Below are 17709 nucleotides of genomic sequence, written 5' to 3'. Positions count from 1 at the left end.
TAAGAAACAATTGATGAATTAGACAGACAATGTTCAATTAATACCAATTAACGTGGCATTGGTGTCACTATGCGATTTAGAAAGCTGCTTACGTAACAATACATTTGCTGGCTGCAACACTATCAGTGTTAAAAAGTGCAAAAATTAGTATCATTTATCTGTCTTCATGTCTCCCCAAGGCCTACCAAGTGTCTAAGCTCTCCAAGCCTCAATTCTTCAAAAAAAAAGAGGAGCAGGATTACCCGTCAATGATGTTTTCTGTCCCACAGACTCGCAGGACATTTATCAAGTGAAAACTAAGAAGTTGTTTTGGGAAATCTTTGCCAGTTATACCGGCCCGAGGCCTGCTTCTGGAGACAGGTACCAGTCACAGCATGTCTCCGCTACTGGCACACAGAGGTGCGCGTGTGCGTGTGTGTGTGTGTGTGTGTGAATCTGAATGTCTGTGTCAGCAGACTTCAAAGAATTCCCACACTTCCCACACAATTCCCACAATTCCCACACACATATATATATATATATATATATATATATATATAAACATACATATATATATATATATATATATATATATATATATATATATATATATATATATATATATATATATATATATATATAAACATACATATATATATATATAAATATATATATATATATATATATATATATATATATATATATATATATATATATAAATATATATATATATATATATATATATATATATGTTGCACATTCCTCACCATTACGGTCATTAGCCGAGCATCCAAACACATAATCTGTCAAATAGAGGTAGGCCTTGGCCCATTAAGCCTTGTAAAGTCCCTGCCAACGCCACGTTTACCCGCAGGCCAAACAAATATCGGCCGGCAGTTTGTAATACAGTGAACATCAGCGTGAGGCGCCCTCATCCCTTTTCGAACGTGATCGTCTCTCTGCCTCGAGCACGTTCATGTTGCTTCGGCACGCTCCCCTCCGCCGACATGCGGCCCGTTCAATGTGGGCTAAACGCTCACCGTGTTGTCGGTCTGGTTGATGCCGAGCAGGAAGACGAGCTCAGAGAAGAAGAGCGCCGCCACCAGGTTCCTGTGGATGGCGTGGAGGTTGGAGTGGAGCCGGCGCAAGAGGCACAACAAGATGAAGGTGAGGAGGAGGAGGAAGAGGGAGACCGACACCGTGGTGTAGGTGACGATCTTCAGGGGGAGAGCGTCACCGTGCTGTGGAGAGCGGTCACAAGACCTCAGGAGTCAGTAACGAGGGAAAAGGGCAGAAAATAGCAAGCTAGGTTGGATGTTTTTTCTTCGTCAATACCTCTCTCTTGGAAATGTCCATGAGCACGGCGAAGCTGGTCATGTGGTTACACTGACAGCTAATGTGGCTGTTGTTCCTGTTGAGCACCTCACAGCCTTTAGCGGACCACCCGCCTGTACCTCCGATCCTAAACGCAGCAACGCACACAACAGAAGAAAGTGAGAAAAAACTAAAAGACATGTATTATAAATGCTGTTTAATCTGCAAGGTTTCATCTCGGGTTCTCAACACTCTTGGGGCGTGCAAGTGACGTGAGGTGCAACTCACGCGATGGAGTGGTTCCAGAAGACACACACGGGTTTGGTCCTCTCCTCCGTCTCCAGCATGGTGTACTCCAAGGTGATGGGGGGTTCCAGGATGGGGGGAAGAGGCGGACCCTCGCTGTGCACCGTGGCGCTCACTATGGCTGTGTTGATCACTGGACGGTTAGGGAGCCTGGAAAGACATGGGGGGGGGGGGGGACACAATTAAGTTTGACCTGAAATGATTCACTTAAAGTTTCTAATCGCTACATTCAGTTCACATTTGCTTTTCATGGCTTTATTACGCAGATGCACAGGAATGGTTGGATGTTGTTTACATTTCGTCATATTCCCTGTTGTCCTTTTGTTAACTTCTTCATGTCATCTTTGAAACATATTCTTACGAACGTTTCTTTCTTTCCACACACATGAAGAACACCGTTTTTCTGACTAACTAAGCAGAATTTTAGAGGCACTGATAAGGTGGTTCCTTCAAACACACCTAGAGTAAATATTATGACATGTACTGTGTTGACATCAGATTAAAACATTTTCTTCAAACATTTACAGAACATGATGAATGATACAATACACACACTGTAAAGTGCAGAAGAGAGATGTAAGAGTCCAGATTACGTGAGGGGGCTGCCTCTCTTCCATTATTTCAGGCCTTGTTTTAAACAATTTGACTGGATTACACTTCAGACTTTGATCCCAGCAAAGCGCTTGAGAAAGTTGGTCTGCGCGCCCTTGTGTGGGAAGGTTTTTGAAGGCCATGACGATGAAGTCATCAGCACTCTACACTCTAACCGTCAGTAGTCTACCTCAGGCTCCTGCGGTCGGGGTCGTATCTTTCCGGGAGGAGCTTCCCCAGCGATTTGTACACTATCACCACCGCAACCGGCAGAGGAACAGCTGGGTCAAGGTGGCGCCGTCTCCTATCGGACGCCGTGTTCTCCTCCTCCTGCGGGGGATCGGTCTGACTCTGAGGGCCAGGGGTGGGCTCTGCTGGGAGGGGACAGCAAGAGATAAATTAACGGACTACGACTGGAGTTGTGTATTTTTTAAAGTATCACATGTCGCGATTCCGCCAGCGCTGCTACCTTTGCGGCTCTGAGTGCGGAGGTTGAACTGGGGGAACTGGACGGACGACCCAAGCTCTTTGGAGAAATCCTCCTGGATGTCGCAGAACCGAGGCAGCGTCGCCCTCTCAGGGTCCGACACGTCCAAGTAGTCCACGGTTAGAACTGGGTCAGTGGCGGGAAGGAGAAGGAGACAGAGGCAAAGGATGAGGACCGCGTGTCACGCGTGATCATGTTACCCGACGTGCGATCGCGGCTCCTCCACTCACTCATGTTGTCGGTGACGATGGTGAAGGGTTTCAGGTAGGTTTTCCTGACGTTCTGCGCCAGGGTGTTGGCGTACTCCTCGAAGTTGCGCAGCAGATGGGCCGTGCCGCCGTCGGTCTTCTGGATCTGCTCCCAGTGCTCCTTGGTGTCGGGATCCAGTATGGCGCTTCCTGCTCGCACCAAGTTCTGGAAGAATCAGAGAATGAAGCAAATTACATGAATGAAGCTTTCTATTGCAATCGTAGATTATCTAAATGAATCACATGAATATCAAAGAGAGTCGTCATAAAGCAATGGTGGAAGTATTAGATAACTACAGCGATGAATCAAGGTGCTCTCCCAGTGAGAATCAACCAGTGGAGGGCAGTGTGCCACCAGTGCTACTGACTGGGTTTCACTAAATGAAAGCTTTCAGATATTTTCCAATCCATCCATTTTGTGAGAAGCTGATCTGTGACTCCGGTTAGTTTTCTTCTCCTACCTCGTTGAACTCCGCGTCTCTCGTGGCGGTGAGGTTGAACCCTGCCTGCAGGCTCTCGTACAGCAGCACGTGATTCAGCAGCTGGGCGGCGGTCTTCACGTCGTTGCCGTAGTAATGCTGGGTGTTGTTGGTGGCGCTGCGGAGCAAACGCACAATGGTCTTGGAGCGCTCGCTGTCCATCCTCGAGCTGTTGCGACGCAGGTCCTCGCTCTGGAAGAAAAAGGGGGGCGCCGGGGGACGGGAGAGAGAACGAGCAGGTCAATGCAAAAGGCGAGACGAGCGGGGCGCGATGCAACAGAGTGGAACTCGGTCAATCCCGGGATTAGTGGGGCTTTGAGAAGGTCACGCCTCCAGTGTCAGGTTCAGGTCCGAACACAATAGGTGCAATACCTTAAACAGCAAGGCGTTTCAAGCAGAATATAAGAAGGAGTAACAAACAGGAAGTAGATAATAAAAAGCCTTTCTGGCAGTGGGTCAATCATTTAGTTTCTGAGACCACCTGACACCTTTTGGACAACTCATCTGTGGTTGAGTACACAGAGCAACCAGTCAACTCTTTTTATAGATGCAATACTATGTTTGACTCTCCCACTGACTATCCTATGAAACGGCATGACATCCATAGGTCAATCATTACGATCAGTATTAAGGGAGACTAACGCAGAGGCCGAAACATTCTGATGAGAACTTCAGATTCTTTTGTCAACTTTTTAGAAAAAGGAAGACTTTTAGTTGAGAGGTAATTAATTTTTCCCTTTATTGAAAGGGTTTCATGGGCCTTGAAAACTGAAATCCTTGCGTAAAAGACTTTCAGCGTACTGTTTTACTTTGTGAGGCACTCACCAGTTTCTTCAGATGGGAGAAGGTGACGGTGGTGCAGTTGAAGAGCTCAGGCGACAACCAGCCCTTCTCATCGTTGCAGTGGCGAATGGCAGTACCTTAAAAAGAAAAGCAGATTTCAAAAAATGTGTTTCTGGCAAATGTTTCACAGACATACTGTCCATGAGGCGGCCAAGTTAAACATCCGGTAATGTGAGTGCACACAATGTGTTAAAGGCACAACAACAAAGCAACACTTTGTGAACAGTTTTGAACTGATATCCAATTACATTCTTTGGGGGTTTAAAAAGATCACAATGTCCTAAAAAGATCCCAACGGCTCGGAATATGTGCAACAGTTAAATACCGTAAAAATATAAAACTCTTCCTGTCTTAGTGGTTTAAATATGTGAAACTCGCTCTTGCAAAGTCTCTTCTAATGCTATTGTTGCAAAGGAAGGGCTGCCCGAAGGACTTGCCAGTGAGTCGGAGCGACGAGCAGCGTTAGCATATAAATTCCCCAAAGAGTCTGGGGAGACGACAAAGGGGTCGCCGTGGTGACGGCAGTATCCAAGGGCGTAACCAGGAAAGTGACAGGGCTTCACTGAGGAATAGGTCAGTGAACACAAGCCTCGAGTTCGACTGTCTTCCTCTCTCTCACGCACACTGCTGGAGGAGGCTGGGCACTCCCGTCAGCTCTTGGTCTACCTGCTGTTTTTCCAAGAGTCTCTACAGACAAACCGATGACAAAGCTCTGGTGGATTAATGGACCAATCAGAGAGCCTCGTCACTGTGTTGTTAAGCTTTAGATAGCGAGTGTGTGCGCTTAATATGCCTTAAAATACATTAACACACAAACACACAGCCACCCGTGCAGCTTGATCCAACTGCTGTGAGACCGGCGTGTTTTTATTTTTAATAAAGCGAGACCATGTGACTTTAAAAAACAAAGAAATAACATAATCTTCGAAAAAAAATTCCCCCTTAAAGGGATAAAGACAGTATGAATTCTATTCTATTCTAGCTAGTCGTCATAAAAACTGGAAAAACTGGAAACAGCTAGCCTGGCTTTGTCCGACGATAAACAAATGTATAACTCTTCCTTTAAATGTCTTAGAAACGGGATGATGAAACTTAACCTCAACATTGTCATTGATATAAATGAGTGGGCTGAAACTCTCCATTCATTTCAAGTGGACCACACACTGTTCTGACTCCATCCAGTGCTACATGATGACACCACGTGTTGCTTTTGTCAGCAGAGGGGTTTAAAAAGCACTCACCGATTGATCCTTTGGGACAGTTCATGGCGGCGGGGCGTCCAAATTTGGTCTTGGGCCACCAGATGCCCGCATCAAACGCCTTGGGACAGCCCTCATACACCACTGTGGAGGAAAGGACAAACGTGAATGTAAACACACACATACAGCTTCCATCACACTGAAATTACCCGTTAAAAGGTAAACGCCTGCTTTGGTTCCACCTCAGGACCACACTTACCCTTTCTTTGAGGATGATTTCTACAAAAACACAAGACACTCTCTCATTACTAAAGGCTGTGGTGACATTCACCGCTGTGTTTGGGTTCAGAGCTGACAGATCGGTATGTGGCCTGCCATGGTTGGTCACATCTCAGTGAGCCGCAGGACATGACCAAAGAAACATCTCGCTTGTTTCATTCGTCCATGTCCACTCCCTCTCTCACTCCTTCCCTGCAGCACAATTTATTTGCCCCTTTAGATGTGAAATAATGTCTTCAATCCGCTTGATCAAAAAGGAACAAAGGGATATTTTGAAACAAAAGGAACCCTCTTGTCACATAGATTTACATCCATTAACAGTCCAAGCACGTCCTGAGACCGGAGAGCTCCGTATTGGGTCAAGCAGTCAGCACATTGACATTCAGTTTCAGTTGGTGGGGACTCTGTGCTTTTGTCTTCTATTCATCTCTACTGTATTGTGCGTGTGCGGTCCCACTGCCAAGTCAGCTCACTGGCCAGACTTGCATCTTCTGCTTGACTGGGCGGCGACAAAGACGTGCAGTTATCTCGACTGCAGACGTGAGCGACAATATTTGTCTCCTTTTGACACTTCATCGATTCATCCAGGCTCACTCGGTGAACCGGAACGTTTAAAGGAATAATACACCCAATTCCTTAAAATTGTTTTTTTCACCACTGTCCTTGACATGACCATAACAAGCCATGTTAGTATTGTTGTTCATTTATTATAAATTCATTGTTATGTCTTCTCTATTTAATGTGAGTAAACATTAGCTCTTTTGCGAGGCTAATTTAATACATTACTCATTTTTCCAACCTTCAGAGCTTTTGTTTAAGATTTTCGTCACTCGATTTCTGGTTTCCGTGCATTCAAATTACAGCCAGTCGCTGGAAAACTATATCAGGAAAGATCATATTTTAAATACGCCTACCCTCGCATCCAGTGGGAGTGACCTCGGCGAAGGGGTTATCACAGCGGTTACACTGGCGACCGATGACTCCTCCTTTACAGGGGCACTGCCCGGTGACGGCGTCGCATGTTCGAGACTTGGAGCCAATAGAGAAACACTCACAGGGGTAGCAAGTGTCCTCGCCTTCTGGCCGATAGTGGTTTTCCTGCAGGAAGGGAGAAGACATGAATGACAAATACCTTATTTAAACTTGTCATCCATAAGAGGCCGAGTGTGTTATTTCTCCTTTGTATCAGTGTATCAATCCAGGAAATGTGTATTATTACCTTGCAGCGACACTCTCCGGTGGTCTTGTTGCAGTCTTTATGGAATCCCCTGTTCGTGTCACAGTTACAGGGTCCACACATGGGACTGCCCCACCAACCTTGAGGACACGGCTTCTCAATTCTGTCATCAAAGACAATTTCAGATGAATTAAAGCGGCTTCAACACATATCTTTGCTATCACAATTCAACAAATGACACTGGGACCATGTACAAAATATCAGTTGTTACAGGTGTCAGCACACTTGGAATAAAAAAAAGAATGTGTCGTACAAGCAAAGTGATGGTTGATCGGTTTTGCCCATTTACCGACACGGGATCAGCTCGAACAAAATACTCCAAATCTGATAGTTGACTATCTGGTAAGTTTATCTACAACGAAACGCTCTTTGTCCCCCTGAATCTACAATAAACTTCCTTTTGCACTTTTAAGTCAGTGATTCAGGTGTGACTCATTCATACAAACACACACACACACGGACTCTCTTTCTCTCTCAATGGGACAGCGAGATGCAAACTGCGACTGAGCGATGTGATCTGATAGGAGACGAGCAGCAGCATGAGGGCAGCGGTGACTAAACACCTATGGAGGATCAGTCAGGCGTGAAGGGGGAATCCCACATCCTGCTTAAGGCAGGACGTGATGCGTGTCATAGGGGTCGAGGGGGGTTGGGGGGGGGAATGACTGCTTCTTAATCAGGGCTGGCTAATTCACACGCCCCTCTGAGACAACGCTGACGGCGCAGAACCAACTCGCCACTTTCTGCGCTGACATACAGACTTTCCAAATGTCGCCGAATAGTTTGATTGTTTATTTTTTATGTCTTATCCTGTCCCTCTCTCGCCCTCACACACACACACAGGCACACATACACTGTCAAGCTCAGATTACTGACGAATAAAGCTGCTCTGAAAGACTCAGGACGTTGGCAAGATTACAAAAAGAGCAAGAGCCTAACATAACTAAAGGAGATTAGTGTGCTTTGTCAAGTTTTTAGCCTGCTTCATTTTTTAAAATCTGGATGCAAATTACGGTCTTGGGGGGGGGGGGGGGGGGGGGGGCTTTCAGCATGCAAAGCTCACTATTCTGAAATGCAGTTAAAGATGCAATCTAAAGTAAAGATCTAAAAGACACAACTTTTACAGCCTCTGAAGTGAATATTACGCGAAGTGCTACCGGCTCAACTTCTGCAGAATCGCTGCCGCTTTATGGCTCAATAAAGTGCAATAAAGATAAAGTTTCTTCAAGCGATAGGAGGTGAAAATCCAACATCTGACGTATTGAAAAATGTGACCTTGTTTAGCCACAACAATTCAAACACACACACAGAGAGAGAGGGGAAGGGAGCTTACTTGTATTCACAGTACTGGCCGTAGTGGTTCGGTCCACATTCACAGGTGTAGCCGTGGGAGGAGCTTGGTTTGCGAGCGCAAGTGGAAACGTGTTCGCAAGGGTTGAGCTGGCAAGCATCCACACACTCCTTCCCAAAATGACCTGCAGGACAAAGAGAGAAAAGAGTGAGGAATGACACTCAAACTTAACCGAACGGCATTCAGAGTTTAACTGGAGTCTGTGTTGCTTGTGTATATATTACCTGGGTCACAGACGCAGGTGTGTGTGCTCCAGTCATCGCTGCAGTGGCTGTTCTCAGGGCAGATGTTGGAGTCGCAAGGGTCAGCCAGGTCGCAGCCGTCTTCCACGCGGATCTTTAGGCCCTGAGCCATGTTGACGTTGGCCACGTTGGTGGACGTCTCACCCATACGCACTCCCTGATGGAGGGCACACATTGATGATGAAGAAGAAGAAGAAGCAGGACAAGAGGAAAGGGGAAAAACAGAAGGAAGAAGTGGTCCAGGAAAACAGAAAACGACTGTTACACTGTGAAAGTACACTTACCTGTATGCAGCCAACAAATCCTTTTCTGACATGGTTTCCCTCTCCAGGCAAACCTCCGACATGAAGAGTTCGCAGCTTCAATCCCGGGAGGTCATTGCCGAGCTCCACTGACTTCTGCTTGAAAAAAATACAACAAAATAATGAGAATTCTGTTTTGTCTTGAAAACTTGTGCACATCCTTGTGACGCTGTGATGTCATTTGCCTGCACCTTGTACATGCCGTAGTCCAGGGACACACGAGCCATGTATTTGATGTCCTTGCCGTCTTTGCCGCTCCTCAGCTCGACCAGCAGGTGGTGCCACTCCCCGTCATTGACGCGCACATGTGGGAAGCTCAGCGACGCCAGCAGCTGCTCCTTCAGAAACACCTCCATACGAACCTGCTGCTCACTCACCTGAACGGCGGGGAAGACGGTTATTTTACCTTCATTTTCCATTCGGAAAGTATTCTCGACTGCAGAGAAATCAAGTCCAAAAAAAGATTGCACTATATGCTGACGACGACTACATTTTTGTTGACAACAATTTGTTGACATTGTGCCGTGTACTGTGTCTTACCATGAGGTTGATGGTGGAGTGGGGTCCGGCGTTGGCTTGCATCAGGGTGCCAGCGGGCTGCCTGGTGCGGAACATGAGGCCCATGTACCAGGGAACTGCGATGGTAATGTCCGTCTCGCTCCAGGAGACCAGCGCCTGGCCGTCGAAGAACTGAGGAGATGGCATCACTGGACAGGGACCAGCCGGGAGGAAGAGTAAGGGGAAAACATCATTGGGGTTTAGCATTTTAAGGACAAATCTGTGCCACATTTATATTGAAGCATTGGTGTTATTCCAATGAAGATGTTAAATCACTGCTGAGAAGCAATGGTCTACAGGTCAGGCTCCACAGAGATCTGCTGGATTGTTGCACGACACAAAAACAAGAAAAAAAAGCTGTTCCTCTGCTGCACATCAAGCTAAAGGCTTCAGATCTTCTAATGATTTAACAGCCAACTGATCAATCATGTCCAACATCATTAGTGTATTGCTCAGGTACACTTTGACATGTGACACGTCCCAGTCGGGGATCAAACTGTTGACCTTCCGGTTCCCAGACGAACCTCTTAACCCAGTGAGCCACGGTCGCCCGAGAGATATTCTGTAAATCCACAGAAAAACCTACAGACATGACGTACATAAGCTCCTGTTGATGCTGAGAGAGAGATCAAGAAACACTCACGCAAACACACTTAACACACACGCACAGCAAGGGTCCACCTTTCAGCACGACGCACAGTGAAGCGCTTCCTCCCGTATAATCTAAACCCTGTATGTTCTCGGTTCCCCGGGGCACATATTTCAACAGAAGCTTTCGCAAATACACACATACACAAGCTGTAATTATGAGACAAAGCACATGTTTGTTAGTGGTAACCAGTAGCGACAGTGGCTTCAGTCGGACTACTTTACCGAAAGAAAGGTCATACGGAGAGTAAAAGAAAAAAGTAAATCCCAGAAAACAGCCGCTCTGATTTACTTTGACACAAAGGTGTTTTAAGTCCAATGTCAGCAGGTTAGCATGCTCCATCAGATGCTAACATGCTCACGGTGAAAAACACATGCTGCACTTTGCTGACTTCTGTTGAAATCTGATGTGATCTGGAATTCCGTCATTTCATGTCCGTCCAGTCTGGATGATTTTGGCACAACAAACAAACTCTCTTGTTTCTCGCGTGGCAGCAAGGCGTGCGACGCCTCAAACCAAACGTGTCAACAAGCAGCGGAGCGGCCAAAAACCCTTTTATCCCAGCTTGCTGTGATCCCGGCCCAGTTCAGACAGTGGATACTGGGGCCTGGCGCTGGCTCGGCGGCTACCTCATAGACGAAAGGGGGTTGGAATTCACACCTTCACTCATTGTTTGGAAGCTCGCCCTGAAGGGGCAAATCAAAGTTCTCTCCTTACCGTAGAAGAACGCGAGACGGTGTTTTAGAGTGAAAATAAAAACACTGTCGGAAAGATGTGATGCTTTTACGCTTCCTCAGCTAACAAGGAAACACTGCTATCGATCTATCTATCTATCTATAAGTGCTGCATATAGGTCAGCACCAGAGTAACATGAGGTGGGATCAGAAACACACAGCGGACAGCCATTGGGTCAGCGTGTGGGTGTTTCATCCTTTGTCTGGGTTTTGATGGGTGAGTCACAGTTGCTTCTTGTCCTTAAACTCCAAACCTGAGGCCATGTTTAGTGTCTGTACAGTAGTGAGCAGAGGCTTCACTGCGAATCTCCATTGTGGCTGCTGCATGAGTCACACTGAGTCAGGGGAGGCGCTCCTTGTCCCATTTGATCTCCCAAGCACAAACCATTTCCTGGAAGTCCTTGAGATCGCACACACACACACACACACACACACGCGGTGCACTTACAGTAGGTAAACACAGAAGCTCACAGGATGAGCATGTGGACGCAGGCACATTTGGCCAAAGACACACGTGTATATGAGTGCATATGTTAACGCAGAGACGTAGTTACAGACACTTTTCAGACTCCGTCACGATTCTTCTTCTCACCTTGTTCACAGTTCTTGCCTCCGTAGCCGATTGGGCAGTCGCAGCTGTAGGTGTGCCACTTACTGGCACACACTCCTCCGTTCTGGCACAGGTCGGTCATGCAAAAGTTCTTCTTTGCCGGACAACCTTGACACCAAACACATAATAATCAATCGGGTTTTTTTTTTTTTAATTCAGCATTAAATTAGGCTGTTTCGTTGACATGCAGCATGTCCAACCTGCTTCGGTGCCGTTGTTGGCGACGTAGCTGGCCATGTCGATGGGTTTGCTGTCGATGCTGAGGTTTCTCATGCAGCCCACGAAGTCTCGGTTCCACACCGGGAAGGCCTCGGGTAGGTTGGGAACGCCGCCGAGCAGCAGCGGCCCCGTCAAGTCCAGAGACCTGCAGACGACACAAACAGAAAATGTATCAGAGCAAAATCCAAATGTAAACAAAAAAATCGAAATATCGACTGAATGTGTGTCGATGTGAAATACTTTTAATTACAAGAAGCCAGAAACACAACGATTCAGTTCTGCAATGATTGAACCCATATTTTGACTGTTGGTGAATAAATAATATGAATCATAACGATGATGTTCAGGATTGTTCATTTCTATTCTACTTAGAGTAAATCTGTGACAGCACGCTGATGCTCCAGAGTTCAGCCCTAAAGGGCGACTGAGGTAATGCATAAAGCCGTTAGCACGACGGATATTTCTGAAATAAGTTTCCACGGTTTTAACCTGTCACAAGGCGAACTGCTGCCATCACCATGACCGAGTCAGGTTCCACATATAGGTCATATAGAAGCTGCTTACACCTCCAGCCTCTGAAACACTCAACATGGGACGCTTATTCAAAGACTCTTTGAGGAAATAAATAAACAAATGGAAATCTGATGTCGTTTTAGAGCCATAAACTGCAATAGTTGCCTCAAAATAACCCGTCAAGAATATGTTTCTACAATAATAATGCGACCTAGATTGTTAGGACTGATATTTGTTTCCAAGATGAAGCATTTAAATTCCATTTAAATCAATGAATAAATTCAAGATATTTCGCAACAGGGAATGTTTTTGTTGTTTTTATTTTTTATTTCGTCAAGCGTCTCATCAAAAAAACAGAAGATAAATTTGTAGAATTGAATCCAAACATTCCTCACTTTCCAAGTATGGCAGAGAAATGTGTCTTGAGGACATGAGTGCAGAGACACACATGTGCAGAATGGAGTCTGTACAGAGTTGTAACAGGAATGGCAGAGCATTGCTGTGTAAGGCATACATGTGATGGGTCACTGTGTGGCCCTCAGAAAAGGTTCTCAAAAGACAGATTTGCACAAAAGCTAATCTGGTTTTAAAAGCTGAGTGACTGTTTTAGTTTCAGTGGCATTTCTCAGGTTTACCCTCCCTCTCAACAGTGCTGCTCTGTGCCTCAATCCCACTCCGGATCGCGCCAATTGTCCACAACAAATCTCCAGGCGCTTGCTAGTTTGCATCACATTACACACCAGCGTAACGTATATATACAGTGTCTGTATATTCCAGCCCGATACAGTCTGAGTATCCAAACGCCTCTCAGCTTCTGTGACCTGTGCAACAAGTTCCTGAAGGAATGTAACCTCATTAACTCCTCTCTGAAGCTCTCTCTGTTCCCCACCCTCTGCAAACTAAATGTGTCTCAGCATGCTAGCTCTCCATTAGACTCATTAAAAAAGAAAGTCCCACGCTACAAACATACAAATTCATGACTGTGCGGGAAATCGCCCAGTAAAGTTCGATTAAGCCTGTGCTTTTTGGGCGTCTAAGGCCGTTTCTGACAGCAGGAAGGCCATGATGATGAACACTCGAACACATCTATTAGTCTGACTCGTTTGCATGCGTTGGATGGATTGGAGATAATTTGATGTCATGTGATGATTGGTAAGACTTGAAGATTAGCGTAAAAGAACGACTCCAGCTTACTTCTTCTGTCCGGTCTGGGTGCCCTGGGCGGCACAGGAGTAGTTGCCGATTTGCTTTCCGAAGCGAATCGCCATGGAGATGTCACAGTCGTCTACGGCAACCACGGCTACCTTTTCGCCAGAGGGTCCGTGAGGGACGCCTAGACGGCCGATGTTTGGCTGAAAAAATCAAACAAAACACAGGTCGCACCGAGTTATTCCACAGAAATTGCATGATAGGATCCAGGATGTGCTGCATCAGTAATTCCACGTTTACTACTTGGAAAGATTATGGAGCAGCTTAAATAATTGGATTAAAAAACGTGACATGTCGATATATTGAGTCAGAGACACATGCACATGACAGAAGCATGCAGGCTAAAAAGTACTGGAAAGGTTAGCTCAGTTTAATAAACAAACTGTTGAAATAGTTCGCTAAAAGTAATTGATACATGTTTAAAATAGACAGTATAAGCTAAAGGCAGTGGACAGACAGTAAAATAGATCGTTAAAAGCTTAAACCTACGGATAAAAGGTTCAAATGTAAATCCAATGGATAAATGGTTGACATACACATGCAGTCAAAAGCTAAAGGTAGTTGATGAATGGTTAAAAAAGCTAAAAACTAAAGGTAATGTACAAATAGTTGAAATTGTTAATCGATAAATGGTTAAATAACAAAGCACAGTGGATAAATTGTTCATCTTATTGGAAGTAATGCAAAGAAACTTAAACAAACCGACTTAAAGACTGACATTTCAATTGCATGAAATGATATTGTAACGTTATGAGTTAAATATTATCCTGTTTAAAAACAAATGAACACGTGTATAACATGTCGGGAGGTGTCGACAAAGGGGGCAGGATACCGAACTTCATCTGACGTATTTCTGATAAAGAATGTTGGGAACACTGCTCTACACCACATGGCATCTCATCTGTTGTCTCCTGTTACCCACCGGGTGGTGTTTTCTACAGTGTAGTGTCATGCTCAATCTTAACTGACGGAATTTAGCTCAGACTTTTAACGCTCGATTTCTTTTTACTCAGAAGAAACGTGGCCGAGCTTTGGCGCTCGATCGGTGCAGGTCAGAGCAGCACAAACAATGTCGGTCTGACTTTAGCCGACTTGGAGCAGAAGCGCACAGGCCTCTCTTGGCTTAAGATGACAAAAAGCCCCATTGTGTGCATTAGCTTGCACCTGATGATTACAAAGTAGGCTAATTCCTCCATCAAGGCCAGTGGCCGACAAATGTGGATCTGAGAAAATGTGGATCAGCTTAGAAAAATCAGACCACCAAAATCGCTTTGGTTTCTGTAATGTCCAACCTGAGACCGGAGTTCAACGGAGCGTTCTACTTCACAATGACGGCCTTGGAACGGGAAGCAGAAGGAATTTGAGGACTTCAACAACAACAAAAAATGTTTCCACCAATTAAATAACAGCTCTTTTCATAGCTAAAGAGGTGAGCCATAAAAGGAATACGTCTTTCAACCAATAACGTTGATTTGGAATTTTCAACATACTTAAGAGTCAAATGACAGATTATATTCTCGCTGGCTTAAAATAGATCAAAAATGATTAGTTACCTCTCTCTGCTATCTGCCATGGGAGAATGGAAACTCTCTATGACTACAACAATACACAACAAAGGGACTACAGATCTTAGATCTGATGGCAGAGCAGTGTTTGCATAAGGCAGCCAGGCTGTTTAGAGGTATGGCAGGTTCCAGTGATCGCAGGAGAGACTGTCAAACCGCTGCGGTGGCGCATTAACGGTACACAGCTCAAACTAAGGGAACGGAGATGTGGAATAAATTATTTCATTGTTGTCGTGTCGAAAAGAGAGTCACGCATAGCGAGACGCTGTGTGCGTGCATGTGTCTGTCTGCTTCATAAATAGGATTAGAGTAATGAGATACTGGTGGGGCAGAGACTCTGCAAACAAAGGAAAAGGGGGGAAAATAGAAAAGAGAGCGAGAGCGGCACACACAAATAGGGAAGTGGACTGACCAGAAATAAGAGACCGAAAGAGAAAGACAAAAGAGAAACTGCCAGACGGGTAAAAAAAAAACATGAGCAACAGTGTCTTCTATTTTAGCTCAGGTGGGCTCTGGTCTGGGCATATTTTCCAGCCCACAGGGAGTTTATCGCCGCCACTCCCTTCAACATGTCCCCGTTTCCACTGATTCCACCGAAAAACACCTTCACGCTTTCCACACAGACAAACAGGAAGGCCAACTGAACAGCGCCGCGCCTCTGACGCCGCTGCTCTTTTCTTTCTTCTTCGCTTCTAATCTCATTTTTCTGTTATTATTTTTCACTCGCACACATATCCATGCACACACACACGAGTGAGGACAGAAAAAGAGAGCGAGTGAACAAGTTGTGGGAGCATTTGATCCCGTTCCTGTGGGAGTGTGACAGTAGAGAGAAGCCGTGTCAGGCGTGGTGCGAGGAGCAAGGCATCATGGGTGAGCTCCAAGTGTTGCCTTGGATGTTTTACCATCAATGTAAACTCTCAGACTGTTTTGCATGCGTCGGTGTGCGTCAGTACCCTATAATCACCTTGTATGTGGAGCGTGTATAGCAATCATGATAGGAAACCACACCCGCCCAGCCCGCCCCTCTGCCCTGTATCTGCAGGTGCCGACTTGTGTTACACCCCTTCTTTCTTTCCACCTTTACCTCCCAACGTCACCGTCGAGACTAAAGACAATGCGTGAACAAGGCAACTGTTTCTTGTCTCCAACAGTTGGTTGACGTGGCATCATTCAAAAGGTAGGAGGGGCCTATTTGAAAGCCGTCATGATTTATTGCGTCGTCGTGGTCTGTTGGATTCTGCCACGACAGCGGCCTGCGGCGGAATGTGCGTCAAAGCTGCACACGTGTGGAAATAAATTCGGAAATGTGGCCAAATGTCGATGAAATGTCCCTGATAATTAGGACCGTTGATGCATTACCCCGCTGTGAATTATGCATGAACGTCTCCTGTGATCAAGGGACTTGCTCCAGTGAGTGAGAAGGAAAAAACGAATCAGGTTTTGTTCAGAAAGCAGCAAAGCCTGCGGACTGAAGCTGGAAGAAATGTTGGCACCGTGCAGCCAGCAGCAGGACAACAAAGACGACCCCGACACAAATAGCCACAGTGTTCAAAGATGCAGAACAGCGGTGAAAGAAAGAACAATAAAAAGGGCAAAAGAGCAGAGAATAAACGGCCATCGCCCTCTTCTGTGTGACCAAGTTCACAGCAGAGAACAGAAGTTTAAAACACCACAGTGACTGAACAACATGCTGTGTGGTTGTATTGTAGTTACCGGTAGTTAAAACTGCCCCTGGGGAGGAACATATTATTCTAAAGACCTGATCAAGGGACCAGCTTTGCTTCATATCCTCATTTGTACATCTTTCCCGTCTATCTTCTTTTAATATCGAACACAAAATTACGATTCGCGCATCATAACTATCGCTTGAGGCCAGATTTGATGAAACGAAGTTACGAAAGTGCAGAAGAAATGCTTCATTCCTACTTTCATCAATCAATATCAATGTGCAGGGGACATGATTTGGATATTGATGAATGTATTTTCCAAAATGTTGAACTATTCCAAAACACATGTTGGTCATACGATGAAACAAATGACTTTTCAAGCCAGTGGGGAGAAGAAAACGAGAGGGAAAGTGTGATAACTTGAAGGGCAACAAAAAGGTAATTTGTCTGAGAGAGGAAATCCCTCACTCAGTGACTCCTCCAACAGAGGAATCTGTCGCTATGGTGATTACGATCTTATCATCTCTTTTGAGTGCAGTCGAGCGAGGTGGGGATGGGATAAAGACAGGAAGCAACGCACGGGGGAGAGAGAGATAGAGAGAGAGAGAGAGAGAGAGAGAGAGCGAGAGAGAGATGCCCAGATATCGTACATAATGGACCCGCAACCCAACAGTCTGAGGGGTAGCAGCTGTTACATGTGCTGCTCGCTCACAGGCCGACATGTATGTGCACACCGCGTAAGTGCTGCGTGCATTCAGGGTCTCTGTGTAGTGTGCAGGGGGATAAAAGAGCATTAACGCAGCTGTTGGAACACAACTGATACCTACGCTTCCCACGCTGCACATCTTTTACACACAAACTCTTACTGGAACGGAAGAACAACGCCGATGCAGCTTTATTTTCCGGACACCGTTTGCTTAAAAAAAAAAACTAATTTCCAAAGCCTGATAATGTCGGCATCCTATCATGTTATTTGCTGTGAGCCCACAGGGTTTATTTCGAATCTTGAACCGTGTTCTTTGCTTTAAAACATTATAAACTCCCTTTTTAAATCTCTGCACTGGATGCCATGTCCTAAATTGAACATTGGTGTTCAGTCAGCTGAGTGTCTGTTCTGACCGCTGG

At 45.6% G+C, this 17709-nt stretch overlaps 1 protein-coding gene across 6 annotated transcripts in view; it reads right to left on the bottom strand.

Moving 5' to 3' along the window:
• The window catches only part of celsr1a (cadherin EGF LAG seven-pass G-type receptor 1a), a gene marked incomplete at its 5' end in the record, with an annotated part of 74935 nt that overhangs the window by 10127 nt on the left and 47099 nt on the right, over positions 1-17709 (bottom strand). For 4 of the 6 annotated variants that reach the window (XM_079294562.1, XM_079294557.1, XM_079294559.1 and 1 more), the window contains 19 exons: positions 1020-1220; positions 1315-1441; positions 1582-1749; positions 2381-2564; positions 2660-2803; positions 2908-3091; positions 3387-3596; positions 4230-4324; positions 5489-5590; positions 6640-6823; positions 6945-7065; positions 8296-8437; positions 8538-8712; positions 8840-8953; positions 9049-9234; positions 9398-9564; positions 11391-11516; positions 11609-11772; positions 13335-13492. In XM_079294562.1, the coding sequence (XP_079150688.1) occupies positions 1020-1220; positions 1315-1441; positions 1582-1749; positions 2381-2564; positions 2660-2803; positions 2908-3091; positions 3387-3596; positions 4230-4324; positions 5489-5590; positions 6640-6823; positions 6945-7065; positions 8296-8437; positions 8538-8712; positions 8840-8953; positions 9049-9234; positions 9398-9564; positions 11391-11516; positions 11609-11772; positions 13335-13492 (2952 nt within the window). Of the gene's footprint in view, positions 1-1019; positions 1221-1314; positions 1442-1581; positions 1750-2380; positions 2565-2659; positions 2804-2907; positions 3092-3386; positions 3597-4229; positions 4325-5488; positions 5591-6639; positions 6824-6944; positions 7066-8295; positions 8438-8537; positions 8713-8839; positions 8957-9048; positions 9235-9397; positions 9565-11390; positions 11517-11608; positions 11773-13334; positions 13493-17709 lie in introns of all 6 variants that reach the window. The other 2 variants (XM_079294558.1, XM_079294560.1) reach the window with 2 other exon arrangements.

The sequence above is a fragment of the Melanostigma gelatinosum genome (assembly GCF_949748355.1).
Source record: "Melanostigma gelatinosum genome assembly, chromosome: 22".
In the NCBI taxonomy this organism is placed as follows: domain Eukaryota; kingdom Metazoa; phylum Chordata; class Actinopteri; order Perciformes; family Zoarcidae; genus Melanostigma; species Melanostigma gelatinosum.
The sequence above is the reverse complement of the archived record's forward strand: the minus strand, read 5'-3'. Positions and strand labels throughout refer to the sequence as shown.